Source organism: Halichoeres trimaculatus, unplaced genomic scaffold, assembly GCF_033239565.1.
Source record: "Halichoeres trimaculatus isolate MK-OKI-2021-1 unplaced genomic scaffold, fHalTri1.1 fHalTri1_scaffold_1, whole genome shotgun sequence".
In the NCBI taxonomy this organism is placed as follows: Eukaryota; Metazoa; Chordata; class Actinopteri; order Labriformes; family Labridae; genus Halichoeres; species Halichoeres trimaculatus.
In genome coordinates, this window is record NW_027437179.1 from 16,943,545 (window position 1) to 16,961,635 (window position 18,091).

General features: G+C 40.9%; 1 protein-coding gene across 1 annotated transcript; it reads right to left on the reverse strand.

The window, feature by feature from the left end:
• Positions 1 to 11,468: 11,468 nt before the first annotated feature.
• LOC141797684 (inositol hexakisphosphate kinase 2-like) lies at positions 11,469 to 16,487 on the reverse strand. Its single transcript, XM_074679307.1, has 5 exons — positions 15,959 to 16,487; positions 14,302 to 14,521; positions 13,570 to 13,754; positions 13,248 to 13,423; positions 11,469 to 12,894 (listed from the first exon to the last, which is right to left on the reverse strand). The coding sequence occupies exons 1-5, from the start codon at positions 16,218 to 16,220 to the stop codon at positions 12,259 to 12,261; spliced, it is 1,479 nt and encodes a 492-aa protein (XP_074535408.1). The 5' UTR covers positions 16,221 to 16,487; the 3' UTR covers positions 11,469 to 12,258.
• Positions 16,488 to 18,091: the final 1,604 nt, after the last annotated feature.

Consider the following 18,091-nt stretch of genomic DNA (forward strand, 5'->3'; position numbering starts at 1 on the left):
GACACATCAGAGCCAGCGTACTACACACTGCAGGTAGCGAACGCCCCCATATTCAAGATTATTTATCCTTACTAACTAAAAAAACCTAGGGAAATCAAAAAAGCACAGTTTCAGTGGTAAACCTTGCTAATTTTACAACTTGTAACACAGTGCTCTCCCATCCTCCAGAGGGCGCTCTGGCCTGGACTGATCAGCAGCTGTGGTTTGAACTGTAACAACATACCGCCCCCCAGTGAAAGACCGCCAATCAGCCCAGTATTATATCCAAATGGATTTAAGGGGAAAAAATGTAATATGAAACGCACGTTTCCTTTGTACGTACATTTAATTTTTACAGTCTCTGGAAATTAAACATTTTTTTTTGCTCCTCTTTAACCATTTTAAAAACTGGAGTGATTAATGAATATTCTAGAAAAGTCTATATTCCTTACAACTTTTCATACGTTTCTTCCATACATAAAGTTTATTCATGATTGAGGAATTAGCACATTCTATTTACAAAACCTTGTTAATGTATTATGTAAGCTACTTATAATGTATTATGTATAATGTATGCCACCTAATAAGATGCTGATCGCTTGAGCAAGATTCTCAGGATAAAAGATTATAATTGTATGCAGACCTTATGGATGGTCTGCATATAATTTACAATAATATGTATTGTTAATTTAGGGCAATGGTGGCTAACACCTTACAATGAGTGTTGGTCTAATAAATTTGTTAAGCACTGTACATACAAGTCTCCAGAAATACATAGGAGTCTCTTTTCTTTTAGCCGACATGACTCTTGATATTTTGTCAACATGAAGAATGCTAGGTCGATTTCAGGTGTATTTGGTGACCTTTACATTCAGTGTTTTCCTACAACTGTGAGCAGAGAAGCTTACTTTAAAATTAAATTTTGCTTATTTAAATGGATTAATGAAAAAACAAATACCTAATGTCAGCATCATTTTTTCCTCCTTTTATGTATATATTTCCTTTGAGTCAGTTACTGGCTTCCATCAACAATAGTTAAAAGCTAGCAGCAGTTTAGTGATGAATGTAAACTACTGTGACTGTTGTGCTTTTTTGATATGAGATTTAACCTATTCTGCTTGCTTTTGATGACACCAATACAGCCCTCACTGCTTCAAAAACACACACCACCACTCAACAAACTAAAATTGGCTCAACCATACAGGATGCATGTGTTTGACACAGAAATCTTGTGCTTATTTAACAACAGTCATCCCCTCCCCGCTTCTTTTTTTGTGACCAAATATTTATTGGTTATTTTGCAGTAGCTTTGGCACTATAAACTCTAGCACTAGTAGGAATAGATCCATATCTCTAACACCCCACCCAACCTCCAAATACCACCCAACCCCATCCCACTTCAAATTGTAGTCCAACTCCTGCATGAAGCAAAAGTACTGGAGGAAAGAGGCACGCCACAAAAAGCACATATGAATAGATTCATTAAGTTGTTAGGGTAAAATTTTTTTACATAAATCTTTTTCTTTTAAAGGCAAATAGCCAGGGTGAAGTTAGAATTATTGTACTGCGAGTTTCAGGAGAAGTATGGCTGCAGAGTCCCAAGAAATAGAAAAATTAATACATAAAAGGATATGAACAAATTAGTTGACTGAGTTGTTTTAGTAGTTTACTAAATTTCTGCATGAAGCGCTCATTGTTTTTTCTAATACTGTTACTCAACTGGTAGTTCTCACCACTAGAGCTCAGTGTTGTTCCAGTGTTACGGCTTCACCACGTTTCTGATGTGTTTATGAATGCAAGTGTGAATTTCTGAGTGTGTATGTGTAAATTTTATGCTTGAAAGCATGTTAATTGATAGATAACGCTAGGGTCAAAGCGTTTGAATGATTAGATATGCTGTTGACTGGAAGCTTGAGTCTTTGCCATGCTGTTGTTCGATAAATTAGCATGGGTCAGTGGCTAAATGTGCCACCAGCACTGCACAGGCAAAAGCACACATTCAATAAAATGGTCACTGACCCAGAATCTGGCTGCTACAAGTGATTCAATTTTCGTGCAAACATGAATTATACACAAACACAATCATAGAATATGAGATCTTTGTTTTGTTGCAATACAGCACAGCAACAGCATGTATAAAGACCAAAAATCTTTTAAAAGTATGGCTGCTGCTACAGAGAGAGGAAAGAGAGAAGCAGACACTCGCAGGTGATGAATGGCTGGTAGCGTGCTCATCTGCCTCCAGATAAAGAGATGTTTGTTCATGAGGTTACATAATGAGCACAGAGCTGTGAGTTAACACAAAGGTGAAGACATACTCACACTACACAGCCCCCTGCCAGCTCTGCTTGGCTCACTTCATTCAGGATCTAGAGTACATGTAGCGTATCACAAAATAGGAGTTGGAAGATCAGAGCGTTTATTTAAATCACTCAGAAGATGTTTTTGACTTAACTTGAAATTTGCTTCAAAGTAGTTGTTGCTCATGCACAGTTGTTAACCTGATCATTTCTCATGAGCCAAAAAATGATATCAAACCCTGTTCTACAATTAATTTATCCAGTCATTCATTTGTATTCTACCAGTTTGCCTGTCCAGGGTCACAGTGGCTGTAACTTATCCCAGAACCTTTCCCACACACTCACACATCTACAGGCAATTTAGAATCACCAATTAACCTAGTGACCATGTTTTTTTGGACTGTGGGAGCAAGCAGGAGTGCACAGAGAGACCGGTTTACCAGTCAGTCCACATTCTTTAATAACTTGTGAAAACTTGACCAGTTTTCCCTCAGAGCACGTTTTTGGTGTGCACCTGAGGAGAGCACTGTGTCTGTCTGAACTGCTCTGTTATGTAATCTCACCAATATATCATCGTTGTCAAATACCTGGAACTTTGTCAAGGGAGCCACATGTCTGTTTACATTCTACATTTACATGGTACTAACAGAGGAAAACAGCCACGTGCCTTGTGTGCTAAAACACACATAAGCTTAGATTGTTCATACAATAACACATAGTTCAATTCATCCTTTAAATTACATCTGAAAGACCTGTCTGGCTTATTTCAATGTGAACCAAATCCTACAGACAGGAACAATAACAGGGTGAAACTGTACATTTTGTCTTTATGATGAAAATAACAATCCAGACATGGTAAATGTCAAGGGAAAGTAGCTGCTGAAAAACGTTGTCATGGAAACATTAGTGGAAAGAATACAAATACCATGTGTTTGTCCCAGCACAGGTGGTTTGTGTTGTTCAGAGAAGGTGACATAAGTTGTTGATAAGATTGTCTAATGAAGCCATGAGGGAATATTGCTCAGCTTAGAGAGTGGAAAAGGGGAACTAGTGTTTCCGATGTTGTCCTTTGTTTGAATCTTGATGTAGCATCACAAAAAAGGCCAAATTAATTTTTCTCCTAAAGCTAATGTTTAAAAAAGTTACACATTTGAACAAATATTTATACGAACGAGGGCAAATGGGGCTATCATGTTATGTTGTTTAATTTTTGGGTTGCTGTCATTGAAAAGTTGAGTTAAAAAGGTTGAAAAATCAAAAACAGACCTTTCAACAAACAGAAAAGTAAAGTGTTTAGATAGGGTTATTAGGTTGCTGGAGTTCAAAAATCCAAATTAATGCTTATCATAGACACATGAAGCCAAGAAAAGATTTTTTTACATTTGAGACTTTGGAGTCACAATATTTCCAGTCATTCATTAATAAACCTGCAGTTTATAGGATTTTTATCCAAGAGGGAAATAATTTGTCTTCTGACTTTGTTTATTACAATATTTGTCTGAGGTTTCCCTGTGAACATAGAACAAATCAGAGGTAATAATACTAGAGCTATAGCTCAGATTGAAAGAGCTCTCCTTAAATCGCCCATTTTTTTTATCCTTGCTCTCTGACTCATTGTAGCTTGATTTAAGATGTTTTTTACATTTTTAACTTTGTTGTCAATGACAGCCATAGTATATGCCCTTTATAGTTTTGCCCAGAATAGATGAGGATCCATTTTGTCTCCACAAACATTTTTTGAACAAGATACTGATCTGCACCTGAAAAAATCAGACACGTTTCTCCACGCAGCGATGTTGCGCAGAGACACAGACAGACTGCCTGAGGAGGGGTGAGCATGGGTGTGAACATGCATGCACCTATATTGCAGTAATGTCAGTAAAAGTCTGGTCAGCTGATTCACAGATGTTCCAGATAAGTCACATTTTTTCTCATCTCCATATGTGATTGTGTAAACTGTGAAGTGCTGCAGTCCTGTGGCTGCAGAGGCCCAGGCTACCTGAGAGTCAGTGGACTGCTTTAGGGTTAATGTGCATCTGTGTCATGCACCTTATTTTAGCCTTCATTAATCCTAACAAGTGTCTCTTTCTTCTTGACACCAGTCAGTGAACAGCGTCGCTTTCTTATGTTTACATGGACTGAGTACACTGAGTATCCAAAATTACCAAATCCTATTTTTTTAGCATCAGTCTTGAGCGGTTAACAAATACAGTTACATGCAAGAATTATTCATTATGTTAATGCATTGGAGGGTTTATATAAACACACTGTGGATGTTTCATGCTTGTGATGTTAAGAAGCAGCAGTGTCAGGGAACAAACAGCAGTTAGACAGACACCAAGAGAGATGAATTATAATCCCTTTTTGTAAATTCATTTTCTAACAAATTATTCTCAGCGTGTCTTGAAACATGTAAGACTATGAAGAGCAGTGGCTCCTTTTGTAACACACACACACACACACACACACACACACACACACACACACACACACACACACACACACACACACACACACACACACACACACACACACACACACACACACACACACACACACACTCGCTGTCTCACAGTGCTTCTCTACTTACTGTTTCTGTCTATTTTCTAACATTAAGCTAAAACTGCTATAATCCTGACTAATCCAATCAAGACTTGGCAATGAAATGTGAGCCAGAGTAACACCCATGGACTGATCCACGAGGGCAGAAAGTCTTCTTTTATTTCACCTTCATGGATGAGCCGTGAATAAAGAGTTTGTTTAGTGGTAATCTGCGCCTCTGATGGCTCATTATCGAAATTAAGAGGTCAGTGTAAATGAGGTTGACAGAGCTGGCTGGCATGCTTTGAGTACTGCCGGGGCCCGAGGCCAGCTGGAGGCCTGACGCCTGGTCCACAGCGTCTCAGCCACTGTTATGTAACTCTCTAATTACATCCTGGCTTTACTTTGCTCTTGTCTCCTGGTACATCCTTTCTGTTTATGCGAAGAGACGAGCAGAGTGAGACTGCACGCAACATGTTGCCATTAAATGTTCTGAAAACCATCAGTGTGAGGAAGTAAAACTTTCAGGTCCTGGTTCCTGTCAGTATCAGCATGGTTTCACTGCGGCAGCTGGTCTCTGTATGTGTAAGAGGACAGGATGGAATGAGGGAGCAGGATTTTATAAACTCAAAGATTAATGCTGGAATGAGGATATGGCATGGATAGATTTTGTTACATCATATTCTTTTAGTTATTTCATAGATCATCCCCATGCACATTTTAGATTTCTATCATTTGGATAGTTTCATTCAATTTCCCCTATTTTCCCTTAAGGAGCTCTAAAACTTCTAACAAACAAATCATGACTCATGTTTATAATTATCCTCTCTCGCTTTCATCAAATTCTTTTTGTTTATAAAAGTCTCACTCCTCTTGAGAAAATGTGGTTTGTCTCGTTTTCTTTGCTGCTGAATGTCAGGTGATGCCCTTGCAAGAAAGTGAAAGTTATGATGATTTTCGGTCATCCAATCAGCACAAACAAGCAGTGCCATCTGTGGTTCAGGCTGATTATTTTCTTATCACTGTTGTATTTTGAATGCCTTAATATTCAGAACATGTTTCTCTCAGGTGGATGTTAATACCTCAGCTCCAGCTTCACCCTTGGTGTAATTTGTGCTTGATGCTTTGAGTTATTAATGTACCAAACCAAGGTAGACTGCGTTGTCTAGGTGTGGCAGCTAAATATTTGTGTCGTCACATTTCTGATTTGAACATGTTGGTGCACTGTGTCTCAGTAAAGCCTCCAACAGCTCCCAGGCTCAGTCTGGTTTCTAATCAATCTCATATCGTAGGAGTGACACATTAGCCTGCTTTGAAGAATTTATGTGGAAATCTAATTAGGGCAGAAAATGAGAGCTAGACCTAAAAAAGATCACAAATGAGTAGACCTGGGTGTTCAATCCCTACTCATGCACAGTCACATACTGAAGTAAGACACTGAACCCCACATTGCTGCAGCTGGTAACAGAGGGGAACTTTCTTTTACTGAATCAGTGAAGATTAGACCTATGGAAAGGATTTTAGACATTAGTGAAATGAGGGGGAAAAGAATAACAGTTGAAAAAAATCTGAAACCAGCGAACAAATTGAAACTGATCATTGTGATATTTTTGTACTTGTTGAAATCAAAGTCACATGAAATGCACTTTAAATACAACAAAACAAAAAATGAAAGTATCAGAGTGGGATGAGAGACGCAAAGTGAAGTTGGAAACAAGTCAGCAAAGTCACACACAACCTTCAGGTAATGGCAAAGTTCCTGATTTAGCAGCCCCCCACATCACAGCATCCTTACATCAAAGCACTGCACCAAAACAGACCTGACAACCCCTTTCCTGTGAGCACTGAAACATGCACACTTATTGGTGGCTGAACTTCATCATCAAATATTTCACAGATTTTCGAGAAGGTCAGGAGATAAAATCCACACAGCTCTAACTAAAGCACATACGCTTTTACCCTGATGACATGTTTACTGCCTGCCTGTTCCTCCTTGCCCTCATTTCATTATTGACTTGTTTATGTAATTAGAGGGCCCTGTCACCACTGTGTGAACTCAATTAAGCATCTTTTCTAATCAGTATGTTTGTGTTCTCAATTTTTTGAAATAAATCCACTAAAACATTTTCAAAATTAAAAACTAACACGTATTGTATTGAATCTATAAACAAGTGTAAAATTGACCATCTGGGGCTATAAGTAGAGGAAACTGAGTAGTTTTATCACTGCAGACTGGTTGTAAATCCCACTCTGTTTTCAGGCCTGAGGCTGAACCATCCACTGCATGCTTGTAAACCAGATTGCGTGACAGACAAAGGGACTCCTCTCAGATGGCCGTGCAGTGAGCAAATGCAATGAGACATGTCGCTGAGGATAACAGGCAGGAGATCACACAGTAACAGCTCACAAATAGAGGGGTTCTTTTCACTGTTTTCAACTTTTTAACTACAATCCCCCCAAAAAAGGAAACATGTCTGGGATATCTGAAATTTTGTATCGTTTTCATTATCATGTGTCTATTGGCTCATTAAAAAAAAGGGGGAGAAATGGATGTGGATGAGTTTATCTAGCAAAATTTGGCTAATTTTGTGGACAATTAAGCAGGAATAATGCAATTATTCATCCACTGAGATAACTAGGAATAGATTTACATGTGGTGTGAAACACACAGTTTTCTGCCCTCAGACAGCCAAAAAGGCAAACACGTCAAAAGCTGTGCATTGCTCCTCTTCATGTTTGTGTTGTGATATGTCTCAATATGACTGAGTGTCAAAGATAAATGTTGCAAACCCCAAACAGCCAAGAGGAAATTGTATCTGTGATATAAAAAAAATTCTTGACCGTCCTTCAATTGCAGGACACAGACTGTGTAGTCCTAAGCAGCCGCTCAACAGCGTAATAAATGAAGGTTCTCCACAGTTATTAGATTCTCCTCAGATAATGAGTGGACTGCTGAGATGAAAGGAAATGAGTTGACGTTAGGAAACAAACAAGCACATTAATGTAGCATCACTGATGACCTCTGGTATAGCTTCATGTCTGAGACAAACTAATGGAGCCATTGATTTTTGGGGCTCTGACATTTCAAACTGTGAGTTTTAACTGAAAACGTGCATCAATATTAGAGTTTATGAGCTCATATGTGATCAATGGGTTAGTTGTAAATAATATGCATTAAGTGTGTGATTTTCATGGCCCAAAAAGCCATGACACTTTTTTACTCCCAGCAAAGGCTGCTGTTGCCATAGTGATTTCAACCACTGTTATGCAACTGCTCTACTTGCAGTGGTAGCCTTTGTAAAGCAATGAGGTATATACAATTTCACCATTATTTATCACATTGGTATGCAGCAGCATATCATAAGAAACAAACCTTGAACACAGAAGCATACGTGTGGTGCCCTGCGCTTATGCATTCTCACAGTACGATGACAGAATGAGATCATTCTGATGGTTAAGAGCAGCCCACTGACCCCGAGGCTGTTACACAACATCGGCTACCACCCCCCTCTTCCCAGTAGAGTGGAGATGGAAGAGCTTATCTTCTGTGTCCCTCCATCCTCTCATGTATCAGTCCCTCAATCCCTCTGCAATAACACAGTGCATAAACATCACATGCATGTCCACTTTGGGACCAAGTGGCTCTGCAGCTGATCTCTAACAGTCTATTAAAAAAAGAAAATATGAGGCCTGAAAGAGTCGTGTACAATCAGTATGTGCTCATAAAACACCCTGACCCCCGCCCTGACCCAGTCTCTTAAAGATTAAAGAGTCTGTCTGGAAGACCAAATCCTTTGCCGGGTTACACTATGGTGTCCTGACCTTTGGCTGTGCTGTTCTAATTCAGCTCGGGATCCCTCACTGAGCACAGGCTAAGTACAACATACAATACATGGAAAACAAACATGCTCACAGTCGACTCATGACACTTGCTCTGTGCTTCTGCTTAACTCTCCACTAGAGGCCTGCTGATGTCTCCTTCTTTACCCATCTAACAAAGAGTTGGCGCCAATGATCCTTGGGTTGCCTGGTTATCCTCTGCTTAATAGCAAATTCACAAAGCAGTCTTTTTACCAATGTGAAAAATTTCATTAAGATTTTTGAAGTTGTCGTTTGTGACAGTGTTACTTGATGGTTTGTCTAGTGTATGCCGCTCAAAGTTGAGTTCCTTACCCTGCACGCACTCCTAACTTTGACAGGAAAAATATGTAAAGTTATAAACTTTTCTCTATGGAAGTATGAAAAATTACGCATCACATATCAACCACTGGAAATATATGAATCCGGGCCAAAATTCGCTTAGTCTGACTTCTGACCAATCTTCTTATGTTCAGCCTCCTTATATTCTTTTATTTTTTCATTATTCTGAATTATGATTATCCTTCCAATAGAAAAGCTATTTAGCTTCTCCGTGAACGATGTCAGTGAGCCTTTGATCTGACTCGCCACTCTCAGGGATCAACCCTAAATTCTCCAAAAGAAGCTGTGGTCTGCATCACTCTTGGTTTTCTCATTGGTTCAGTGCCAATGAGTCCCACCCAACTTTTATTTGAAAAAGAAGCTGAGAGTCCAACAACTTGTTCCTATTCCCAAGTCCACAGCCCAGCCAACACCTGTTCATTCAGTAGGTCTATGGGCCCTGTGAACTTGATCTCTATCCCCTGTCCAAGGCTTGGCAGACAAAGGTCACTGATTCCCCATTGGCAGCTCAGGTGACATCTGTTCCTGGTTCCCTATTGGTTGACCCAACCAGTTCACTCCCAGCAGACAAGTTGCCAAAGTGGTCTACACAGCCTCTAGAGTGCTTCCCACTTTGCGTGCCTCCAGATTGATCTCAACAGCTGCTGTGGCAGTTTTTCTGTACCTGTTTTGCAGAAGTGACTGTCCCCTCCAGATTACCCTCTGTCCTTTTACCTGAGGTTTCTCATTCTCCTCTACACCTGCTTTGAGACTATCTGCAGGTTTCCACCTCCACAGCTCATCTGCCCCCAGGTCCTGTCTCCAAGGAATCGGATACTCAGAAAACTTTCAGATTATGTTGGTTTGATTATTTCTACAGCTGCAGTACCAATGATCAGTTAGAGAGGTTAATTAAAAAAAAGCAACCTCTGGTCTAAAGTCTGCAGATTGTCAAGTTACTCCTTAGGACTGGCTCTGGAGGTACCGGGTACAATGTACACACCAAACCAAAAAAATACATTTTCAGAAACAAACATGTTACAGCCTGGTAAAAAATGTCTTCAGTCTGAATAGACTTCTCTAAGGGCACAAACAGTACAGAGAGTTAATTTTTTCTGACTTGGCAGTTTAAAAGATAATGTGAGTTTGCTGACTGACAGGTTCAGCCTCATTTTTGATATGGCACCTTTTTGACAATTTTCATCAAAACTCTGTTTCAGAAACCCTCAGGTGATACAGTCTTTGAGTGGAACACATCAGTCACAGCGCTGTGAACATATCACCCCAATGAAATCCCCCGAGCTTCACACCCCAATGCTCACTGTTAAAAACAGAATTATTTTCAAAATCTTATTATAAGTCCATAAAACACTCAGTGGTACTGCTCTTATAACCAGCCTCCTAGGTCATCAGGCCTGGTGAACATATAGTGTACAAAACTCCTTCAAATAGAACTATTAGAATAGAATAGAAAATACTTTATTTATTTAGATTATTAAGATTATGTGCACAATAAATCTGTATATGTCAGATCTCATCAGACAGCCTATTTGTATCTAAACCCAGAGAGTGTGTGACGGGTGGTGATGTGCAGCAGGCCACTGAAAAAAGCAAGACTTCCTAACTCGATTGCTTGACTTACTTTATTGTTTTTAGTATTAAGCTAATCAAAATAAATACTTTGTTAGTAAAAGCATTCTGCAGTAGAGTCTTTGTTGTCCCTGAAGACAAAACTGCTTTATAACTCAGTCTGGTCTGTAGTTAGCCTGGCAGGTGGATGTCTGCTGGCTGTACAGTACATCCCACAAAAAGAGGACACTGAAGTGCTCACTGTTGACACAGGCCAGCGTCTGCCTAATAGCTCATCGCCATGCAGACCACCGTCCGCCTCACATCACACAGAAGCTGCAACTCTGAGAACAGATTGTCTAACTCAGCTCTGGCTGCTTCAGACCGGTTGGGCATAACCAGGACTGGCTGAGGCAGCCTGGGATGTCGTCATACCCCCGCTGCAGACTGAGCCCTCATCTCTAATCTAACAGCATCTCTACAACAGATACATTCTACCACGCAGAGGCAAGTCCATTGATGTGATTTAGGGTTCTTGTGTACTGGCTGCATGCCATAATATTTTAAAATGGATCTCCAAAAAGCCTGAGGCTTAGTATGTGTCCCAGTTGTCTATCTGCACGGCTGGATGCAGCAGTCTTTACATACTCTGACTCTGACTGTTGAAAACTACTGAAGAGTTTATTATTTGCCTTTACTGGTTGCTGCACGTAGCCATCAGCCAGATAATACAAGTGCACATTCTCATAAACAAGCTATAAAAATATAAGATACTTAAATCACCACAAGTCTGAAGTTTCTTCACTGACCCAGTGTTAAATGAATAAACCTCCTGACCTCTTCTGTAAGTAATAACACACAGGAAAGAGGGCACACATGCTAGATCAAACCCAAGTCTTTAATTTCTTTTCCCAAGAGACTGTGGACAACACAAACATACAAGATAGAGGTATCCAAACATGTCAAATAACAATATTAATATTATTATTATAACATTAATAACATGGAATGTTACACTTCTCATTCCCATTTTTAGTTCATTTTATGAAAAGCGTCAAATAAATGGTAACTCTATACCATGTGTCTCTGATTCCTCTATGAATATAGCCTCTTTGATTGAAGAATGAACAGACCAAAGCTCACTTCCTCTCCCACTGACAGTCTTCACACACATATACAACTGTCTCTGTCACATAGCCCTATCCCATGGAAACAAGCAAACATGTTCAAGTGCATGTTTGTGTGTGCAAAATGCCAATACTTTCTTTGGAATCAGACTCAAGGGAAACATCTCCACTACCTCAGGATTAAAATGCTTTTATTTGCTGCCTACCCTTTTTGCCCTAGCGGTGAACCGGGTTTAACAGAACGACGACGATGGTAAATCGCTGCATCAGTCCCATAGATGTGTTGGTCTATGTTACATGCAGGTCCGTTTTATATCCCAGAGACAAACACACACGACAGGAACATCAAAAAGCACCAATGGCAGGAACAGGAACAGGGTTCACTAAATGGAAAGCTACAACAAGGTCTTATTTTGAAGTGGAGACAAGAAAGTTCTCTCTACTTCTGTAGTCCAGTCCTCTTCATGGTGTTCGTCACTTGTCTTACAAATGTGTGTTTGTGTTTTGTCAGTGTGTGTGTTACTGCGTGTCTAGGTCTGGATTTATGCGAGTCACGTCAGTCTCTAGTCCGTACTGTGGCTCTCCAGCTCAGAGATGATGGTGATCAGGTTCTGGAGACCAAACATGTAGCCAGTGTCCAGGCCCTCATGCACCACCCTGTCCTCCTGGTAATATTTGCAGGTGGTGTGGGCAAAGTCTATCATCCTCACATCCACCTCAGGGTTGCGGGGACCTGAGCGAGACAAGCGAGTCTGTCTCACACTGGAGCACCCGCTACTGCTACTGCCAGCGCTAGACGTGGAAGGGCTGTGAGGAAAACCAAGTGCTTCTGCCACTTCATCCACCTCATCTTCTTCCTCGTCATCCTTTTCTGGTTCAACCTCTACCTCGTCATCCTCCTCTTCTTCTTCTTCGTCTTCTTCTGAGAGACTGTCCTCATTGTGCTGGCATGTGTGCTTTTGGTGAGCTCCGTCATAGATGATGAGCAGGGAGCTGGAGTAGAAGCGGTAGGATTCACAGGTTTGCAGGGCAGCTTGCATGTCTCTGAGCCTGTGCAGCACTGGGGAGAGGAGTTCATGACGCAGACGCTGTCCACTGTGAAAGAACTGGAACAAAGCTTCTTTGAAGTCCTGCCTTGTTAGTCTGCGGCCGTGAAACTTGCTCATGAACATCAGCTGCCCTGTGTCGGACTGGTACACCTGAAGGTATGAAGGAAAATGAAGAGATTAGGAAAAACTACTGCTGGTGTAACTGTTGTTACGTGTTGCTAAAATGAGCTGCAAAGTCCACTCAGTCTTGCAGTAAGGGTGTCAAATGAGAAGAAAAAACACTCTTTTTTTTATCTTAGCCTTGACCTTTTAAATCCTCAATGATTCACTTTAGATGTGGAAATGTGAGGAGTGATGAGATATGGCGAACGCTGAGGCGGTAGTGGGGCCAAAGAAACAGAGGCCAGACCGCCACAATAAGAGAATACTTTTGCCATGGTTTAGTGTAAACGGTGAAATAAACTGAGGGAGCAATAGGACACTCGTGACAGTCTGAAGCTCACCTGCATGCCAGAGAGGCAGACTCCAAGTGAGGATGATGTGCTCTGCTGGCACCTGCTGATCTTCTTGGCCTTCTTCTCCTCTGTGGCATCATCTCCATGCTGCTGTGTGCCCATTTTCAGGTCCAACACACATGGCAGCATGTGCCGCCACGTCAGGTTCTCTAGCAGAATGAACTCTGGGAAACTGAGTCAAGGAGGAACAAGATTTAAGGAAGCTACTTTCAGGCTGATCTGAACCTTTTTTTCTCCACCACTTTAAAAACAATCTCAACACGTTTGATGAATTGAATTGAAGTTCATTATTCACACAGTGAAAGGATACTGTATTGGTTGCGATGCTTTGAGTTCTCCTTCATTCTTTGCAGGTGCTGCTGTTGGCAGCTGAGGCTCCAAGGATTGTGTTTGAGCTGTGGGACAGCATCACTGTGACTGCGCTCCAGCCTGTAGTACAGCACCTCAGCCTGCCGCAGCCACTCCAGCCCCACATGTCCCTGCAGCTTGTGAACACTGGACAACAGAAAGAGACTCATTAATGCAAAGAAAAAGAAAGAGGAGACTCACTTTCAGATCATAGTAGAGATCCAGGCTGCAAATCATGACACAAGAGCGCATTGATTAACTTCACTACGAAAAATGAGAAATTCTCTTTGGCTGAACATAGCTGAACATCCAGTGGTATCTCAACATGAGCTGAGTCTGGATAAATTTAGTGTGTTTGTGTAAGCACAGACATGCAACTGCTGCAGCTGTGTAACACTGAGGCTGTGACCCTCTCTCTGTCTGGCTGCCAAGGCTGCAGATCAGCCTCTTACAGTACTTAACTTCACTTTTTCTTTAGGTTTTGAGTGTAAGTCAGTGCATGCGACATCAGCTGATTAACATGAGATTTATGACTTAAAAGCTTCACCGTTCATCGAACACAGCAGACTGCTTTGAATAATCTTTTTAAAAAAGTGTGAAAGTGACTCACTTTGCATCCATCTGTTGCATGGAAACAGCTTTCTACTCAACCAAAAGTAAAAACTCTCACTATGAGCTGACTTTTGGGTCTCACCTCTTGTCCTTATCTTTACGAAAGTGGCGGCTCCGAGAGTCTTTGTTGTAGTTTTCGCTGTCCACGAGCACCGAGGAGGAAATCATTTTCCCAGTTTTAGCCTCGCAGTCGGACAAGGGGTCCTGGTTCTCCAGATCTGCTGCTGGGTCATTCCTGAGGGGGTAAGCGATAAGGCAAAGGTTTCCCTCCTCATCCTCTTCAAAGCTCACTGACACCACACCTGAGAGCAGAAAGACACATGAGAGTTTGCATCAGTTAGCAGTTTGTAACTTCACCCTGATCCCTTTGAAGCATTTATCACTTCACTTGGAAACAAGCCACGCTCCAAGAAGAATTAATGTTAAAAACACACACAAATGATGAATTAAAACATTTGATAGAATTATTATTTCAGTTTAGATCTGTGTATGACCAAAACACAATACAATATAAAGGAAACAACTCAAAACTTTCAGAAAAAAAATCAAGAAGCATACAAAATCTACACTCCAGCTGTAAACAGAAGACCTATTGTACACTAAAATTTAATTTTAGACAGCATTTTCTTGTGAGAAGATATAATAACAATTAAAATAAACTTTATCTATATAGCACTTTTCAAAACAAAGTTACAAAGTGCTTTACATCATAAAAGCAACCAGTAAAAAGAAATAGAAGAAGTGAAAGAGAGGTAAAAGAGAAATGTGAGGAAAAATGTTAAAATATATAAAAGACTAAGAACCATCACCAATAAAAGAAAGGAAAACATCTTTAAAAATAAAAGCATTAAGGATTGAAACAATTAAAACAACAAAGGTTAAAAAATCTAAAAGGATTTAAATACTGAGTTAGAAGAGTTAGTGAAACTAAAGAAAAAGACAAAAAGCACCTTCACTCAAAAATAAGCATGGTACAACATTCGTTAAACAATAATGGAGTGACAGATGTGATATCATCCCAATGACAACAAGCCTCAGCTGATACACAGAAATTTAAAGATGAGCATATCAGACTATAGTTGGGCTTTTATGTGCCACTTTTTATTTCTAAGTTGGAGACAAAAATCCAGGGAAAAGATTGGCATGTTATGCTTAGATTTGACCTTTTTTTCCATTGGAAAAAACCTTGAGGCTGTCAACATAATTGTGTGTTATTAATATTCAAGTTGGTTAAGTAGCGTCATGAGAAACTGATCCAACAGGCTTTTTAAGTGTAATTTATGGCACTTCATTTCTGAAGATCCTAAATGGGGAGTGGAGTCTGTCAGGTTTGTGCGCACGTCCTTGTTTTGACCTTTTGAGACAGCCTCCACGTCTGTCCAAAAGGATCTCACTTTAAACCCTTTCCACAGTGATGTCTGAGAGCCAGACACAAAAGGAGGGGGCAATATGGCTAAGCTGTGTTACACCAACCTCATTTAAGCAGGACATCACAACAGGGAGCCTGTTTGTGGAGGTTGTTTTGTCGTCTCAGCACCCTCTAGTGGAATACTTCAGTAAATGCAGAGAGGCACATGGAAACCACACGAGCAGCACCATGGGCTCCTTTACTGAATTTCAACCTTTGTGCTCATATTACAACCAGCAGGACATCAATCCTAGCCTGTCTTTTACATATTCACATAAACAGAGAGAGAAAACAGACACAACACAGGTCAGAACAAGCAGGTTTGTGTTACCTCTGTACTGGGGGGTAAACCTCCTGATTGCAGCAGGGAGAGTCTTGTAGAACTGATGTTCACGGGGGACCAGAGGCTTGCAGATGGTCTGTTCCCCAAAACGCAGGACGCAGCAATGTCCCCCCACCTGGTGTATGAAGGGCTCAAGCATCACCCCTTTCTCCATGTAGCACTGCTGGTGCTGCAGCTGCTTCTGCTGTTGCTGCTTTTTTTGCTCTGCATCCATGGCCTTTTGGGTCGGAGCCTCCACAGCTGGACCCATCCTCCTCTCTCTCCAACCACGCTATCGTGGGCATTAGGAAACAGAAAAGAAACAGAATAAAAAGCCGAGGTTTCGCGGGTTTCCTGTCTGACTCCTTGTCTGGCAGTGCGGGAGCTGAGTAATAAAAAAGAAGTAGAGTAGAAAAAAACACAGAGTCTTTATATTTGTTGTTTGGACAGGCGCTGCAGAGGCAGACAAGGCACACAGAGACAGACTTTGCTGGTGCCTCGTCTGCAGCCTGGACGCTCTCTGACAGCTCAGGGTTGGCTCACCACTGGTAAAGCTCTCACAATCATGACACTAGGCCCACCCCCATCACAAGCAATCCACCAATCAGGAGTAGCCGAGGCAGGTTGTTGGGTGGTAACCCTTCCAGGGAAATGAGCAAGCAAACAAAGACAGTGGTGGGAGGGGGTTCGAGGGGAGACAGAGAAAAAAGACTGAAAACAAGGAGGTGGAGAGGAGCTGAGCACAGCTGTTTTTCTCTGTGTGTGACCGCAGGGTTTTCTCAAGCTGCAGAGCGAGTAGGTCTGTTTCCCTCATACAGGGCTGGTGTAAGAAGAGGGACACAACAGAGGAGGTTGGAAACGACACAATTAACACATGGCACAAAATGTAAATTACTCCATAACTACACCAAGCACGTGGCCTGAATAAAAGTACTGACAGTGTTAACAAAAAAAAAAAAGATGGAGGAAAAATACAAATAGTTTCAGACTTTCCTTCATCTCATTTTCCTGTGAGACTTATTTTCTTGGGGGAACCTGCCCTATAACGTGTTAATATTGTTAAAACAAAACCAAAATGCAGTGAAGTCATTTAGTTTGCAGATTACAGGGCAGTTTTTATTCTTTATTACTCTTTGTTTGACTCTCACCCCTAGTATAATGGTTATCACAGTACAACAAGCAATATTTAATCTTTTTTTTTCTTTCAGAAGAAGCCCTGCTTCCATACTTTCCATGAACTCTCTGTAAAGTGAACTAGCTAACCTTTCGTCAAAAGACAGCTTTGTAAACACAGAGTTAAAAATGAAGTCTAATAACTTGGTGGATCTATAGAGACTGAAAGAGATGAGAAAATACAAATGATGGTACATCTTTGGGTGTGATGTTTTGGGTTCAGATTGGGATAATAGTGGGGCATCAGGAAGGGGTTCGCTAAGAGCTCATGCTGCAGCCACAGTGGAAACTATAATCTTGCACCCGAGTCCTTCTTACACAGATTAGCAGGTAAAATAACATCTGATTAAGCCTGTCACTGATTGATGTCTCCATTCATGTAAATCCACCTGTTGACTGCTGGCTTAAACAACAACACACAAAATCATGTGATGTATTTCTTCTAGCACTGTTAAAATGTTGGTGGTGATGCAACATGTGAAGTCCAGGGTGATGCACTTGAGGTCTCTGAAATATCTCCATGTGTTTTTGTGTAGGTGTGACGTGTGTGCTGTTCTGTTGGACACAGGCTGACTGTGCAGAGAGCAGAGTCATAAAGCTCAGCAGCACTAATCTCTGTAATCTAATCCTGCCTCCTGGAACACACGACGAAAACGGGCCATGACCAACAAGCAGAAAATAGCAACTGTAACTTTAAAACACACATACACTGTGTTGTTTAGATCTACAAAAAAGCTGCTCAAAACTTTGCTTTGATTGGGGGATGAAGATGTCGAGTATTGCTTGAATCTACTGGAGCAACCTGCTGTGATTTATGGGCTTCCCTTTTTTTCACTGTGTACTTCAGACATTTAGGGAAAAACATGTCAGTTTGGTTTCAGGGATGGACAAACACAGATAATTGATGCTTGTCTTTCATTTCTGACAGTTATGTTAGAAAATTGTCAAAAGTGGTTTGTATTAGAGACT

What these genes read in the sequence shown, in the direction of transcription:
- LOC141797684 (XM_074679307.1), bottom strand. Translation starts at nt 16,220, where the DNA reads ATGGGTCCAGCTGTGGAGGCTCCGACCCAAAAGGCCATGGATGCAGAG. An exon ending in GTTTACCCCCCAGTACAGAG is followed by an intron (nt 14,522 to 15,958) that starts GTAACACAAACC and finishes TTCTGCTCTCAG; the next exon opens with GTGTGGTGTCAGTGAGCTTT. An exon ending in AAAGCATCGCAACCAATACA is followed by an intron (nt 13,424 to 13,569) that starts GTATCCTTTCAC and finishes TCAGTTTCCCAG; the next exon opens with AGTTCATTCTGCTAGAGAAC.